Source organism: Phalaenopsis equestris, unplaced genomic scaffold (assembly GCF_001263595.1).
Source record: "Phalaenopsis equestris unplaced genomic scaffold, ASM126359v1 Scaffold000002, whole genome shotgun sequence".
NCBI lineage: Eukaryota > Viridiplantae > Streptophyta > Magnoliopsida > Asparagales > Orchidaceae > Phalaenopsis > Phalaenopsis equestris.
Genome location: NW_018164444.1, coordinates 2,689,400 through 2,704,883, shown reverse-complemented (window position 1 = coordinate 2,704,883; position 15,484 = coordinate 2,689,400). Strand labels below are relative to the sequence as shown.

At 31.4% G+C, this 15,484-nt stretch overlaps 1 protein-coding gene across 2 annotated transcripts; it reads left to right on the top strand.

Annotated features, from left to right (window-relative positions):
* The first annotated feature begins 2,675 nt into the window (after positions 1–2,675).
* LOC110028961 (ER membrane protein complex subunit 6) lies at positions 2,676–14,754 on the top strand. Of its 2 annotated transcripts, none has more exons than XM_020731047.1 (4): positions 2,676–2,934; positions 12,618–12,813; positions 13,624–13,699; positions 14,321–14,754. In XM_020731047.1, the coding sequence occupies exons 1-4, from the start codon at positions 2,816–2,818 to the stop codon at positions 14,419–14,421; spliced, it is 492 nt and encodes a 163-aa protein (XP_020586706.1). In that variant the 5' UTR covers positions 2,676–2,815; the 3' UTR covers positions 14,422–14,754. The 2 variants fall into 2 exon arrangements, with proteins under 2 accessions (XP_020586706.1, XP_020586714.1); XM_020731055.1 differs by having other exon boundaries at positions 2,678–2,934; positions 13,680–13,699.
* Positions 14,755–15,484: the final 730 nt, after the last annotated feature.

Sequence of the window (15,484 nt, the reverse complement as noted above, 5' to 3'; positions counted from 1 at the left end):
GGTGACTTTGAAAGTAAGCTTGAGGACAAAGGGTGTGTCAAAATGACAAAAATCAATATAATATAAAAGAACCAGTTGGATGTTGATGATTGTTTGTGTTTGGATTTTGTAGAGAAATGCCTTGGTGAGGTGTAAGTTAAACTTCAATACGTAATATATAATTTATTTTATTATGGGATTTGATTTCCTTACAAGGGCAAACCCTAATAGTTAATGCCTTGGTGAGGTGTAAGTTAAACTTCAATACGGAAGCTATTTTGAAAAGTCGACAAATTTGAGGAGTTAAAATAAACATCATCATACTTTTAATTGTAATTTTAATATGTTTTTTTTTATATGTTTCTTGATACTCACTCTTAAGTGATGTGTATATTCTTTTTTGTACTGTTATGAAGTGGATTTTTTTGTTATAAACCATCAAATGTATAGTCATTACACTTATGTTGTAAACATCACAACTGCACAGTATCGAAAAAGTCATTTATTTAGAAACAACTGTAAAATAACTGTTTTCCAAACACACAAACCAAATAGCTAAATAGCTTATCCAAACCAGGGGCATAATAATCATTTATCCAGAAACAATTGCAAATTAGTTGTTTTCCAAATGCACCAACCAAATAGCCAGTCAACTTATCCGGATCAACTATTGATCAACAACTTATCAAAATAAGTTGCTCACCAGCATAAGTTGGATAAGTTGAAGCTGACCCAAACAGACCATTAGTTCTTAGTGTTGGTTTGTTAGAAGTTTTATCATTGAAGTTCACATGTAGTATCAAAAATGTTTCACATATCATTTAATTCTTTTATACTACCATATTTAACACTTAAACTTTATTTGCTTACATGTTTAATAGTTATTTAAATTTTATTTAAAATTTATTTTTGATGCACAAAAAAATAATTTAAAAGCCAACAATTTTTTCTATTACAAAAATAGTCTAAACATAAAAATATGTTTATAAAGATACTCCTAAACATTTAAGTATCAGAAATGTAAGGGAATTATGTGATTTAAATGTTAATTATGAAGATATATAAGAATTTGTAGAAAATTTTAATGAGCTTACATGAATATTTAATTGTTAAGCATAGAAATGACATATTTTAAAAGTAAACATGCTTATTTATATGCTAAACATGTAAACATAAAAAAATTACTTGAATTTTATATGCATTTACATACTTATGAAGATATGATGACTTGTAAGCTTATGTGATTTTGTATGAGAATTAAAAAACCAATTTGTAAGCTTATAAAAGAATGTACAACTATTTGCTTGAAAAGTACAAGCTTAAGTGATTTTGAAAGTGTATGCATAAATGATTAATACACTTCATTGATTTGGGAATTTTATGTGATTTGAAAATGAATTGAAGATTAAAAGTGAGAGTTTGTATGCTTAAATGATAAATGATTTGAAAGTTGACTAGTTCTAAGTGGTTGAAAATTTAAGTGAATAAACAATTGAAAGTTCAAAAAGATTTTAATTGATTTGAAAGTTAATTTTAAGAGTATAAGTTCTGAGAAGGCTTAGAGATTTAAGTGTTTTGAAAGTAAAAAAAATTAAGTGGTTTAAATGGTTTGAAAGTTAACTTTAAGTAATAATTTTAAAAGAGTTGGAAATCATAAATGGTAAGCTATGAATTAAATGATTTAAAGATTGATTTATTTTAAGTGGCTTTAAAAAAATTAAAATAATTTAAATGATTAAAAAATTGATTTAAAAAATGTAAATTTGAAAGTGTTTTAGAAGTTAAGTAATTTGCAAATGATTTAAGAGATTGAAAATAAGTTTAAAGTGGATTGAAACATTGATTTCAAGTAATTTGAAAAAGCGATTTAAATAATTGGAAAAAAAGGCTTAAAGTTTAGTAATTTTAAAGGATTAAAATTTTTAAAAATTGGTTTAAAAATTGTAAGTTAAATGAAATATATTAAAAAAAACATGTAAAATAGAAAAAAAAATTTGAACTTATATGGGAAGTAATCTAAAATTTGTATGCACTTAAACTTACTTAACTTTTCTTTCAAAATTTGACTATATTTAAGCTTTCATCAATATTTTGAACACCTTTAAATTTATATAATTTTCATTAAAAATAAATTTAAGATTTGAGCATATAAAAATTGGTTATAAAGTCAGAGCACAATTAAATTTACATAATTTCATAAAAAATAATTTAAAGATTAGAGCACATTTAAATTTATATAATTTATATGAAAATGGTTTTAGTATTTTAACCCGATTTAAACTTACTTAAAGGTAATTTTACAAATTTTGAGCATATTTAAAATTAGGTAATAATAAAAACAAATTGTATTTTTAAAATTTTGAATAATTTGGGCTTATGTTGTTTGTATTAACTTAGCTTAAACATATTACTTGCAAGTGATCATATCCTAAACACATAGGTTTACAATTTACATAAACTACATAGATGTAAATTACAAATTAACATAGCTAATACAAAAGCTTATAATTTACATTAATCACATCACACATACTTGCAAGTAAGTATAAACCAAACACATTCATAACCTAAACATGTGAGCCCACAAATGAACATAAACTACACACATAAACATAATTTAAACATGTGAGCTTAGGGTCTTGTATGTAATAATTGAATTTTAGGTGATGGATAAGTAAATATGTAGGAATTGAGAGAGCTAGTTCGTAAATTTTCCAACCTAAGTTCACTCCGCAGCTCTCTCTCTCCATCCCCTTCACCGGAGATTCCTCGCCGCACGTAACGCCGATCTTCTCCTCCATCCCACAACTAAGCCGGTTGTTCTTTTTTAGTTGCTATGGCCGTGCATGAAGACTCGAGATCTTCGTCGGGGGGAAAACTAAACGACGGCGGCGATGATCTTTCCCTCCTCCATGCCGAGAACCTGCAGAACAACATGAAATCAATCTATTACAGGTTATAATTGAACCCTTAGAATTCTATTTGTGCCCATCGTATATCCAGCAATCGCACTACCAACCACTGCTATGTTATTATTTTTTATTTTGAAGATTAAGAATTTTGCAATTTGAGAATCTTTGCAACGAAAAATTTGCTCTTTACTTCCTGCATGTTTTTCTAGAAATTTTTTTCGTGATTCGCCGCTTTATTATCAAGCATAATAAAGTCACAGAGCCAATCTAATAGCAATCATCTTACAGATGACCCCGATTAGCACATATTTAGTTATCAGGCCTTGCAATTCATTGGTGGAAACTAGGATATTGTTGCTGGAATTGTTTTAGCTGTACTCATTCTTTACTGTTTTGTATTGCTGCAATATACCCAAGGCAATTAGGAACTGTAAAGCATATTTGAGCGGGATATGACGGAGTATTGGAAATGATAGAAATATATGAAAGCGTTTTACATCTCTTTGTTTTTGAACAATTTTCTTCTCACATTTGATGATTATATAATTATCTGAAGTACTTATAGCGATATATAAACCTTAGCAAATATTAAACTCAAATTTCTTCCTTTTTTGTTGTTTGTTCTATTCATCATTGCCGTCATGAGCCTTATCCCAACCAGCTTGATGGTTTATGAATATTCATTTTTCTTTTGTTTCCAATTTTTACTATCTCCCAGGATATTATATGTATTTCTTTACAAATCATTTTGAATAATTTTATCCATGTTTCCTTGAATCTACCAATTTACTTGCTTAATCCTTTGATGTTTATTTTATTTATGCATTGAGCAGGTTGTACATGTCCAATGCCTAATTTTTTTCAAATTATGTTTAATAGATTTTTCTACAACCATTAATCTAATATGGTCATCCTTTAAATTATTTTTCCTAATTTTGCTACAAATTTATCTTATATATATATTTCTTACACTCTACTTATCTATTATTGATTTTTTCACTTCCCAATACTCAATCCATTCAACATAAAAACCTAATTGTAATTCCTTAATTTTTGCATTCAATTCTTCATGGTTGGCTCTCGTTGCATCATAATCCTAAGACACTTCTTTATTTTAACCACCTATCCTTAAATTGTGAATTTTATATATTCATTTTTATTCTTATATGTTTGTATGATGAGTCTAAGATTATTAAACCCATTACACCTAAATATTATTTTATCTTCTAATATTATTTGCTGGTAAATTTTAATTTCTTACTTATTAAAATTGAATATAATATACTCAAAATTTATTCTATTTGTCCAAAACTCCCTTTATTTTAACCTTTTTATTGATTTTAGTGTTTAACCATTCATTTCATCAAAGTCTCACCAATTAGAACTATGTTATGTGTGAAACATATATAACAATACATCCGACTTTGAATATCTGCTATAAGCATTTTCATAATCAACATAAAATAATACTAACTCATTGTTGATCTTTGATATGATTCAATTGCAATTGGAAACTATTTGGTTACTCAATAATTAATTTTATCAATAGTTGATGCTCAATCATACAAATCTTTAATGAATTCAATATAACATTAACTAACACCTGTGTTTTATGCACACCAAATCATTTTTTTTTACTTGATCATATACTTTTTCAAGATCAATGAAAGTTATATGATCATTATTTTCTACTTTACTTTTCCCATGACTTTTTTTAATCGAAAAAGTGGTTCGAGGCTTAAAATATAATTGCTTATTTGATTTCATAATTTTCAATGTTCATATTCTATCATTGTATCTCTTAAATTTTTTGTATGACTTATAAGTTTAATTCTTTTTTATTACCATAATATTTCCTATTTCTTTTAATCTTAAGTATTGGAACCAAACTATTTTTTATCCAATTATTCAACATCTTGGTCTTTAAATTTTTATTAAAATGACCCATTAATCAAACCACTGCAATAAATCACCCAATCCTTATAATGTCTTGATTAAAGCTAAAGTTCTTTACCATTATGCATCTTTTGCATATAGCTCTGCTTTATTGTTTTGACTAGTCTATAATATACTTTATTGTTTTGTTTATTATGCTCACTCACTATTTTCTTCCTAAATCTATTGGTTTTTTTAAAATAGAAAATTTTCTTTCATTTATGTATTTGAAATTCCACTATCGTATTTTTTTGGAAAATGATTATGGTAGCTTTGTTGTTTCACCTCTTATAATCTAATATAGATTGTGTTAAATATGATATAACTTTTAGGGAATTTTTTATTGGCCTGCTTTAAGAAGTTTCTTGATCATCCAAATTTTCTTCAGCTTGTAAACAATAAAAAAACTGACAGTCCAAGGTGATAATCTACTGGGCTTATCCTTGCTAGAATATTTTAGCGTCAAGTTCTAGGTGATTGTTTATTGTTAGCATGGATGTCATAGGAACTTGCCAAATTTAGCTATAATAGAAGGAAAACTCTAGTATTCAAATCATTTCACTCTCATCCTTATTAACCTGTTGCTTCCTTATAGCTTTATTACTAAGTTTTACTTTAATAGACTGAATAAATGAAATTTGTCATTTTGAGTTTTAAATTTGTTATGAGCTTAGTTAGATATTGATAATGGAGAGATTTAATTTTAGTTTTTGTAGATGAATGATAAGTTTATGGTTATACTCATCCCACAGAAGCCATCTTCTTAGAATGAATAATTTTCTAGGCTATGATTCACCAACTCAGGTTGGCCTATAAAATTCCTTATTTGTGAGCAATTTTACCAGCTCCTTTTAAAGATTGAATCTCTATGGTTCACAATGGGTTTGGCCATTGTAATTATAAAATGTTCTCCATGAAGATTGCTACATTTCATGCTGCACAGTAAGAATGTGCAACTGCTGCAAAATCAGCATACTCAATTGAGTTTATTGAACCCACTATGCCGCGTTTTCTCCTTAGGAATTTCGTAATAATTGTTCAAAAGCCATTGATATGCCGGTTTGATTATTATATTGATATATAAGGTTTGGAGTTGGTCTTGGCATAGCTTATCCATTATTTCTTCTTGCGCACTTGGCATTCAACAGCCTCTAACTCTGCTCTTCTCCCTTGTCAAATAAAAGTTACTTGAATTTTTATTACTATATGAAGAATGTTGGCCTATAAAAGAGAAGCATAAAAATAAATTAAATGTTGCTGAGATGAGAATGCTTAAGTGGATGAGTGGCTTGACTTTTAGAGAAAAAATGTGAAACGAATGTATCCGTGAAGGGTTGGTGTGGCTTTAGTGGAAAACAAGATTGGAGAGGGTCGTCTTAAATGGTTTGGTCACATTAAACGCCGACTATCTGATGATCCAATTAGGAGAGTAGATGTTTTATATTCGGCTTACGTTAAGATAGATAAAGGAAGACCTAAAAAGACTTGGGCATGCTGTATAAAAAATGATTTCAATTTATTAGAATTAAATGAAAATATGACACTCAATTGGCCTCAATGTAGACAAAAGATTCATGTAGCCTACCTCACTTAGTGGGATAAACGCTTGTCGTTGTTGTATGAAAAATTCTGAATTTCTTATTGTTTGAATAAGCCTGAATGCTCAAGAGCTGAATTCAATGAAATTCTTTAGTATCACTAACATGTTAGTTTTTGACAAGACAAGTCTTTGAATAATTTTTAGATTTATTCGTTAGGAATTGTTGTGGGGACTTGTAAAAGATTTGGGTCGTGTAAAGTGAAAGTTGCCTTGCCACTTCTTCATTCCATCCCATGTCCTAGATAGTACGATGTTACAAAGTCCCTTCCCGAAGTGGTCAAATGCAGTACTCTCATGTCATCTTACCTTTAAAAAATTGATACAAGTGATTTGCTATTATATAGATTATATAATATCATAGGTTATATTCTATCATTAATTTTCTTACATATGCACTATTTTTAATATACATGATAAGGTAAAATATATCTGTTACATTATAGTTTATATGTTATTGATTATAATATACAAAAAATGTTGCAAGTGCTAGAGCTTTTTGCTGAGTTGGAAGCTTCCTGAAAGCTCACGTGAACCTTCATCTTAGTCTGTCAAATAGCAATTCAATAAATGGAGGCTATAGTACGCTGGCTTGACTTGACGTACTGGAGACCACTAGTTGGACCTCATGCAACTTTCTTATGCAATGCCAAATAACACCAAGTAAATTCTTGTTTTCTATAAATTAGGTAGACAACCTTTAAACAGAAGGAGAATTAAATTGCCACAAATGCAAGAGGCCCGTCAACCAATTGTGAGTATTTTTAACAGCTTTGCTTTTATTAAAGTTGAATGTTATTGTGCAGTTTGCAAAGCCCATGAAGATGAGGATTTATAAGAGACAGCCCATACTCTCACTAGGAAAATCCTAAAACTAAACTAAATTCAAATCTCTTTTATGCTAGTTTTGTTAATGATGCATGATACATACCTTCTAGTTAGTAGCTATTGGGTGCCAATCAAGCGATATGAGCGTTTTTGTAGCTCATATTTGGTGTCATATCATTCCTATGAGCATCGCTTGTATCTTGTTAGTAAAATGTTGGTTGTGTGACATGATTGCGATATGTTACGATATCCTGCCAAGGCTTTAGAGAAGTTCGTAAAGCAGTGTTCTCATAAATCATGTTTTAATATTCACACCAAATTATTTTTAAAGAAAAATTTGCAAATCTTCAGTTTATTGTTTCAATTTCCTGTATGATAGGGTCTTGTATCTATGTTATTGATTCTACTACATATGTTTCTTTCTTGTACTCAAATTGAAACAATTCCTTCTCATTTTTTAAAGTAGAGTTTTTAATGAATTTTGATGCATGTTCTATGAACAACATCTTTTGTTAATTTGTCTTTTCCCTTATTGTCTCACATGTATTGTTTTAGTAATGTTTCTCTTGCTGAATTTCAAGATGTACTTCCTTTGTGAAGCAAATTCACATGCAATAAATTCTCTTTCAAGGCCCTAACTTTTAAATCCTTCACATTATAGAATGAACCTTGTTGAAAATATTGAGCTAAAAGCTGGATAGATGACCTTAGGTAATTTTTGCTTTTTATATTTTTATTTCAGGAAATTTGTCATATATAAATGGTTCTTACTGGTTGTATGTTTAAGTGCATGGTGTCAATATACTTACTTTCAAGTATAAATTTCTTATGTCCAAACTTGATGAAATGCTTGATTCTATTTCTGGTGCTAATTATTTTTTTCAAAATGGACTTAAAGAGGATATAAAATCCACGTCTCTTACATGCCTACTAGGTTGGACGGGAAGTTCCCCAGCATGTTATTTGATGAATAAACCTAGGGGTCAAGGATATAGTCTCTGTGTCTTATGAAATTTTGGTGCTCTTCAAAGGATAGATTAGGAGTAGCAAACCTGACTCTCAAATCTTAATCAGCCATCCCTTGGCTGACTTGCAAAATTTTTTTATCTTCTAATTCAATGTTTTTCGCTATAGCCCATACGTCTTAATGCTTTTGTACATGAGCATGGTTGTAACCTTCACCATGTACAAGTTCTTGAAGATGCTCAAATTCTAGTTCAGCATTGTTTGTAGAGGAAGACAATGAAGGAGACTGCACTAGCAGATAAATTCTACATTATCTGAGCTAGAATTAATTCATAGAAGTTCATAATCTCGAGGTTCTCCTCGAAAATATAAGTCAGTTTAGACCTCATTGAAGCATAACTTGTCATTTGAGTAATGGTACAAGAACTTCTCCCTATAGTTTTAGTGAGAATTCATCGCCAAGCTTTAGCTCTGGCCGAAGAAGCCTTATGCTCTTCAGCATAATGTACGGGTTAAATTTCCATTATACTTTCAGAAGATCTTAGGTTACTTGATCATTGAAGTCACAGCTTTAAAGCAAAAGTTTGAGCATGGAGTAAGGAAGAAGAAAATAGAAATAGAAGCTAGAGGTTAAGAAATCGCAAAGAGACATAATGCTAAAAGGCAACCCTATATATTGGCTGGAAAACATTGAAACCTTAATCCATCATATTACATAAGCATGATGGATTCATAAATGTTCATAACTATTGATTTGACAACCAAATTTTGAAATTGATTTGCTATTTATATGTATCAACTTAATAAATCCAAATGTATCAACTCATTTCTCAACACTAAAAAGACGACTTTATAGCAAAGGTGCAACTCATGATGAATGATCGACTTCAGAGTAGCCTACTTCTTTTTGAAGGATATATTTTTCTAATGAGGTTTAATTCGAATGTGCAAGTGTAGTGTATAAAACAAATAATTTCAATTTTGAGAAGTTCTCAAGCCTATCTTATAAGCATAGGTAAAATTTTCATGAATATGAAAAATCCATTATATCATAGCAAAATAAAAGAAATTGCAGGCACGTAGTATAACATCATTTACTAACATTACTTGTCTTTTTATTAGCCACATAAAAAATAAAAATAGAGGAGATGAATACAACTTTAAGGCTTAAGTCTATCCTATGAACGATAATTTGGTCCAAAAATAGATATTTTGAACTTGAGAGAGATGGTGAAAGCCATCGCGACGTGCAACAAAATCACGAATCAAGTGTAATCTCAGGAAGGGATCTTCTTACTTGATGAGTTGGCAAAGAATGAATCCCTGCTTCAAATTGGTTCATCATTTAAGTTTCAAAACACAATTTTATCAAGATGACTTCTTCCTAAGTATATTAACCTCTTGACGAATATCATTAGCAAACTTCTTGGGCAACTTAACATGGTGACTCTAAGCATGCTAGTTCAACTTTGCTTCAATTTAGTTAAAGAAATTACTATCAATATGATCATAAACTTCGAGCATGACAATTCCTTACTTAATAGCCATCAAGCCCTCAACTTGCTTGGCCACCTTTGCCTTATCTCAATAACGACTTTTAGACTCATTATGAGCTTTTTCAAACAATTGATTTTAGTGAGCAACTCCTAGAATTTAAGCCTCTAGGGTTATTATCTTGGAACTACCCTCAACAAATAGGGAAATATTTGCGTACGTAATACACACGCAGAATCACGTGCGTAATAACCCCGCAATAACCTCCTCTTCGTAGTAATTAGGGGATATTAGGAGGTTATTGAGGTATTAATTTCAATAACCTATAACCCTAATAACCTTCCAATAACCTTCACGGGTTCTATTTCGATGTTATTCATAGGTTATTATGGCGGTATTGCAGGGTTAATGGAGTACACACGCAGAGTTGCGTGCGAATTATGCACACAAGTATTTCGCCAACAACTATGCTATCGAGATAATCATCTCTCTGAATTCACAACACTCGTGGTAGGATTCAAAAGCCCTCTCATTTTTAGTAGCTTTTAGGTCACCACTTTTTTCAGAATTATCCCTTTATCACTAGCATAATGATTATCATCCTTCACATCTTAACTTAAGGAGAATAATTTTTTAGAATTAGGTTTCTTTTACATCTTCTCTTCCCCGTTTGTTGGAGTGAAATCGTTCCTTACAACATCCACTTCATTGACAACGTTGCATTCATTTGTGTTTGCTTGAAAAGCTAGTTCATTAGTGCTCCCCTCTCGCTTCATTATTGGTCATGTGATTTCGGAAATTCACTTTTACCTCAAATTGAAATCACCCTAAATATTGGCAAGTTGTTCCCTCAACTTCCTTTGGGAAGATTCACGATCAACTAAGAGATGAAGGTCTTAAACTTTAGGGTGTGTTTACATTTGGATTGTCAATGAAACTGCTTAAATTTGTGTCTAAGGAGATGGCTTTGAAGCTTCGAGTCTTCCACCTTGTCCTTCTATTAGCAGCAATTTTTTCGTGAACATGGGAAATTTTTTATTAACAACATTTTTATATTTTTATTGAAACCCATCGATGAAAACATGCCTGTCAAACACACTCAAATTTTCTTATCTGTTAGAAAGTGAACTTTGAAGCAATTGCAGGTCAAGGGCTTGATGAGTAAAGCTCAGACATTGTGAAGTTCTGAAAACGAATCACAAATCTCTATTTTATAGGCATTGATGTTATCATATATTATTGGAAATTTGTGCATCTTGTTGAATCAATGCTCTAGATTAATCCATACAACATGAGCTATTTAAGCCGAATTAGATTTGCGAATACTTTTATTCCCTTTCTTTTCTCAGCTTTTTGAAAGAGACAGGAGAATGAGATAGGAGAATTTGGTAACTGATGTACTTAAACCTATATAGCTTGGACTTTGCAGAGTTTAGTGTCCTAAAGCCTTAAGTTGCCAGTCTACATTTTAGATAAGAAGTCACCCATGAGTTGACTCTAACTTAACCCTTGGCACTATATTGCAAAATTTGCTTGTGAGATTCGCGATGTCGCCAATGTGTCAAGGCTATTCATCTTAGAGAAATAGTCAATTTGCCAAAACCCTCACCAATCGAAAGGGAGTTCTTGTTAGAACTCTTTAATGGTACTCACTGTCAATTTAGAATTCACCGCAGTTCCTTTTACTAGTAACTGGCTACCTGGCTACAAGTCTAACTTGCACACTATATGACTAAATACTTTAAGCTCAACCTATTCATTTCAGATAATTGTAAAATACAGCCAATTTTGTAATGTCAAACTTCACTTACAAATAGGGGTCATGGATTGAGCATAGGCATAAGAAAAATCAAATGAAATCTCAATAAAATTCGCTATGAATATTTTTTCTTTCCAAATTATTTATTCATAGCTCAATTTGATTGGTCCTGTTTTGCTTAAAATGGTTCGGTTGAGCTCCTTGCAAATTAATTTTTTAAAAGATTCATTGGGATCTAGCATCTCTCTCCCTGCTCTTATGGGGCTGATTCCTTTCTTTTATTAAATTATTGTTATCTTTCTGAGGATAATTATGGACCTAGCACTGTCATTATAAATTCCGGTGCTGGTGCCTATAATGAAGGACACATGTTGGCTTAGTACAATCTTAGATTTTCTTCCATCTCATGTCTGCTTATTAGTAATTGAGCTCCTTGAGTTTGCTAGTGCATCTATCAATTTTTGGAGTGAGTTATCTCCATGTATCAATATGAGGCTTTGTTTTTTTCTACTTAATCAATTCTTACCTTTTTTTTACATCTATTTTATTTGTAATCCATCTTGCGAGAATGCATTTTTTTTTTCAATTTTGCTATATTTGGTCTCTAATTGCTGTGTTTGTTCCATTAAACTGTGGGTTTTGGTTTCTGTTGCATGCTTTATCTCTGTCCCCATGTCCATATGGGTGCATTATAGAGTCCATGTGAACCCATCGTTGGAATCAGGGAGTTGAATCTACTTTTGATTCCTTGTTGTTCAGGATGCAGTGAAAAATAATCCATGGTTTTTGCATGAAAATGAAATTGCGTGATAGATTTGTGATTGTACTGTAGGTGAAATGTTAAGCACTACAAATTTACTTGGAGCATTTTATCTTCTGCTTACTATAACTTAATTATAAAGCTATAAGATGAGTGAGATGATGTTCACCTGTAGAGGCATCTGAAGAATATTTGAGCTAGTGGCTGCTTCAGCATTGTGCACATCTTTTGGTCATCTTCTACATTGAAACTAGCCTGCTTTACTATGCCTAAATATGATTTATTTTCTTTTATCCAGCTCTAACTTGCTTTCGGTATGTTTCATAATCTCATTGGAAGAACTTTGATCCAAACATAACCTGATGAGGGGTTCTTCTTTTTCTGCAGTCGTACCTTTTTGTCAATCGTGGGCGGAGTTGTTGCTGGAATTTGGGGTTTTACAGGCTTAACAGGTTTTGTGTTTTACTTGTTAATCATGGCAGTCACTTCTTTGGGACTTCTGGCTAAAGCTAAATTCTCCATCGGGAATTACTTCAATTCTTTGAATAGTATTGTACTCGACGGATTTTTTGGCGGCCTCATGGTATGATTCCAGATGTTTCTCTCCTGAGTTCTTCATTGTTGCTCTAATAGATAAATTGATGGTACATAGCTACTATAAAATGATTTTATTATAACTGCTTTGGTTATATATCATATGTTATTGCTAGTTCATTGGAGGAAAATAAGCACGAAAATTTATGTTTTCTTTTAATTTTTCTAAAACTTTGTATAAAATTTCATTGCTTGTCCGATGTGTTTGAATAGTCATCCCACTAGTTGTCTAGCACCGAATAAACTCAGAAAGATCCTATTCAGAAGGCTTTTATTGGTGGAACTAACTGAAGGGTGCTGACACCCCCCTTCATTCCATACCCACTGTTCAAACTATTGGAAAATTACCTGATATATAAACCTTCGCTTCTAATAAAATGATAGAAATCTATTAAGAACTCACTTCACAATCTGAAGTCCCTCATCAAGGCCGATTGCTATTATCTGCTACGTAGTTTTCTGTCGCAATTTAGGGTTCTTGGCATCATTTCAAGCTATTTTCTTGTTTAGAAAGCAAGCCCTTCATGGCCCATTATGAAACCCTTTTCAAGTCATCTTTCATGTTCAAATTCATGCGTTTAGGAGACAATTTTAAAACCTGAATTCAATTTAGATGCATTGTTAAAATTGCTTTTTTTGTTTCTATTTTTATGCTCTCAGAACACATTAATTAGGTTTCACTGAAGAAAATAAACACACATAGGCTTCTTCTGGATTCCATTAAGTTAGCAAAATTTTTCATTGTAATTTTTTTCTTAGCGTTTTATTCTCTTATTACTCTCTGCGAATATCTTAATAGTTATGCTGCTCTTCTATCTTCGGCCACATTAACTCTATTTTGTTATGTATTTGCAGTCGTACGTGCTATTTTGGACGTATCCTTTTAACATATGTTTCACCGCAATATGTACATTGGGTGCGCTAATATTTTGGATTGAAAGTAAAAGTAACTTTTAATCCGATCATGAATGAAGAACCATTTATCCAAGATTTTCAGTTTCATTTCCTTTTCTTTTCACTCAAATTACCAGCTTCTAAACGGAGCCTAGTTGTTTTAATTGAATGATTTGTGAAAAATCACGATAAAAGTGTCAAGTACCGAGTTCCTTCTCATTCATATTTTCCATCAACTTTCTATTAGCAGTTTTAAATTCTGATAGAAGCTTTCCTCTTATTCCTATTTTGTAATGCCCAAACAAACATAGTTAGGGAGAAAAGCTGGGCTTATACAGGATTTTAAAGCCGTTAGATTTGTTTTTAGATTGAATTCAAAACAGATTTTGGTGGATTAGTCATATATTGCACTTAAAACAAATCTAGCAGCTATAAAATCTATCATGACCATATTGTGAACCAAAAACTTCCTATATTTCCATTACCCTTCTGTCTATGTTCCATAATTTGAGTCAACTAAAAACTATTATTCTATACTTTTCACATGAGCTCGGCAATTCATACTTAAAATCTGCAAATTTGGAACCTTAACACCGTGCCAGATTTGCGTATGACATTGTGCATATATTCTGAGAAGGGAAGGAAGGCTCTATATCACTTCAAGGCAACAAGACAAAACAGAGCACAATCATCATGTTTATGAGTATAATGTTGAGTTTGATGCCAAATGGGCAAAAAGGTTATGTTATTGCCAGCCTCATATTACTCTTATTTTATAACTATTTATCTTTACGCAGTTTGGCGCAACTCAATGTTTGATTTGGCATCTCTTCACGAGCACTTATTTTATACTTGAGCAGTCTTGCAGTCGTTTTTTCATAAATTCGTTTGTCCTTTTTTGTAATTCAAATATTTTGAAAACCTTTTAAATTCGCCACTGTTTGACTATGTACAATAGAGCTTTTGTGCGCGTGTTTCATCATTTTCGTAAATGCCAACCTTTCCAGATCAGGATGTCTGGACTATTCTCCATCAATATGATTCCCACTCTCCATTGGGCTCTTAACTTTTTTTGTTTTGGTTCCATTTTTCTTCAGCTTAATTTTCAGAAAAAAATTTTTTCTTTTGTTTTAGTTCCATTTTTCTTCAGCTTAATTTTCAGAAAAAAAGTTGATTTTTGTAGATTATACGTTTAGAAAATTGTTTTTTTTTTTTTCATGCACACTTTTTTTTATTCATATATCTAATAATATATGAGCTGATTTATGCAAATTATGTGCGGTTAATAATGCTAAAAAGGTATGATAACTGCATCTAACCGGCTTTCTTTTAGTGGATACCGCATGTCTATGTCACGGTAAACATTTACGTACGGAGAACGCGCATAGCTCTCCGTGCGTAATCCCTTCTCAATAACCATTCAATAACTCTGCGAAAGTTATTGTGGGGTTATTGCAGAGTTATTTCGGTGTTATTTGGAATCAATATCCTAAACACTAGAGAAAATGTCAAAGTGTAACCGTGGAGGGTACTAACTCCAAATAACTTTGAAATAACTCCGCAATAACCCCCTAATAATCTTCGCAGAGGTTATTGGGAGGGGTTACGCACTGAGAGCTGCGTGCGTTCTCTGTACGTAAATAGCGCTCCTATTTCACCTCATATTAATGCTCGAATCTTTATGTTTTAAAGATGTAGACACATAGAAGTTTTGTGGGATGTTTGTAATTTTTTCCTGAGTAGGTTCAAAGATGGTTATACGAAAA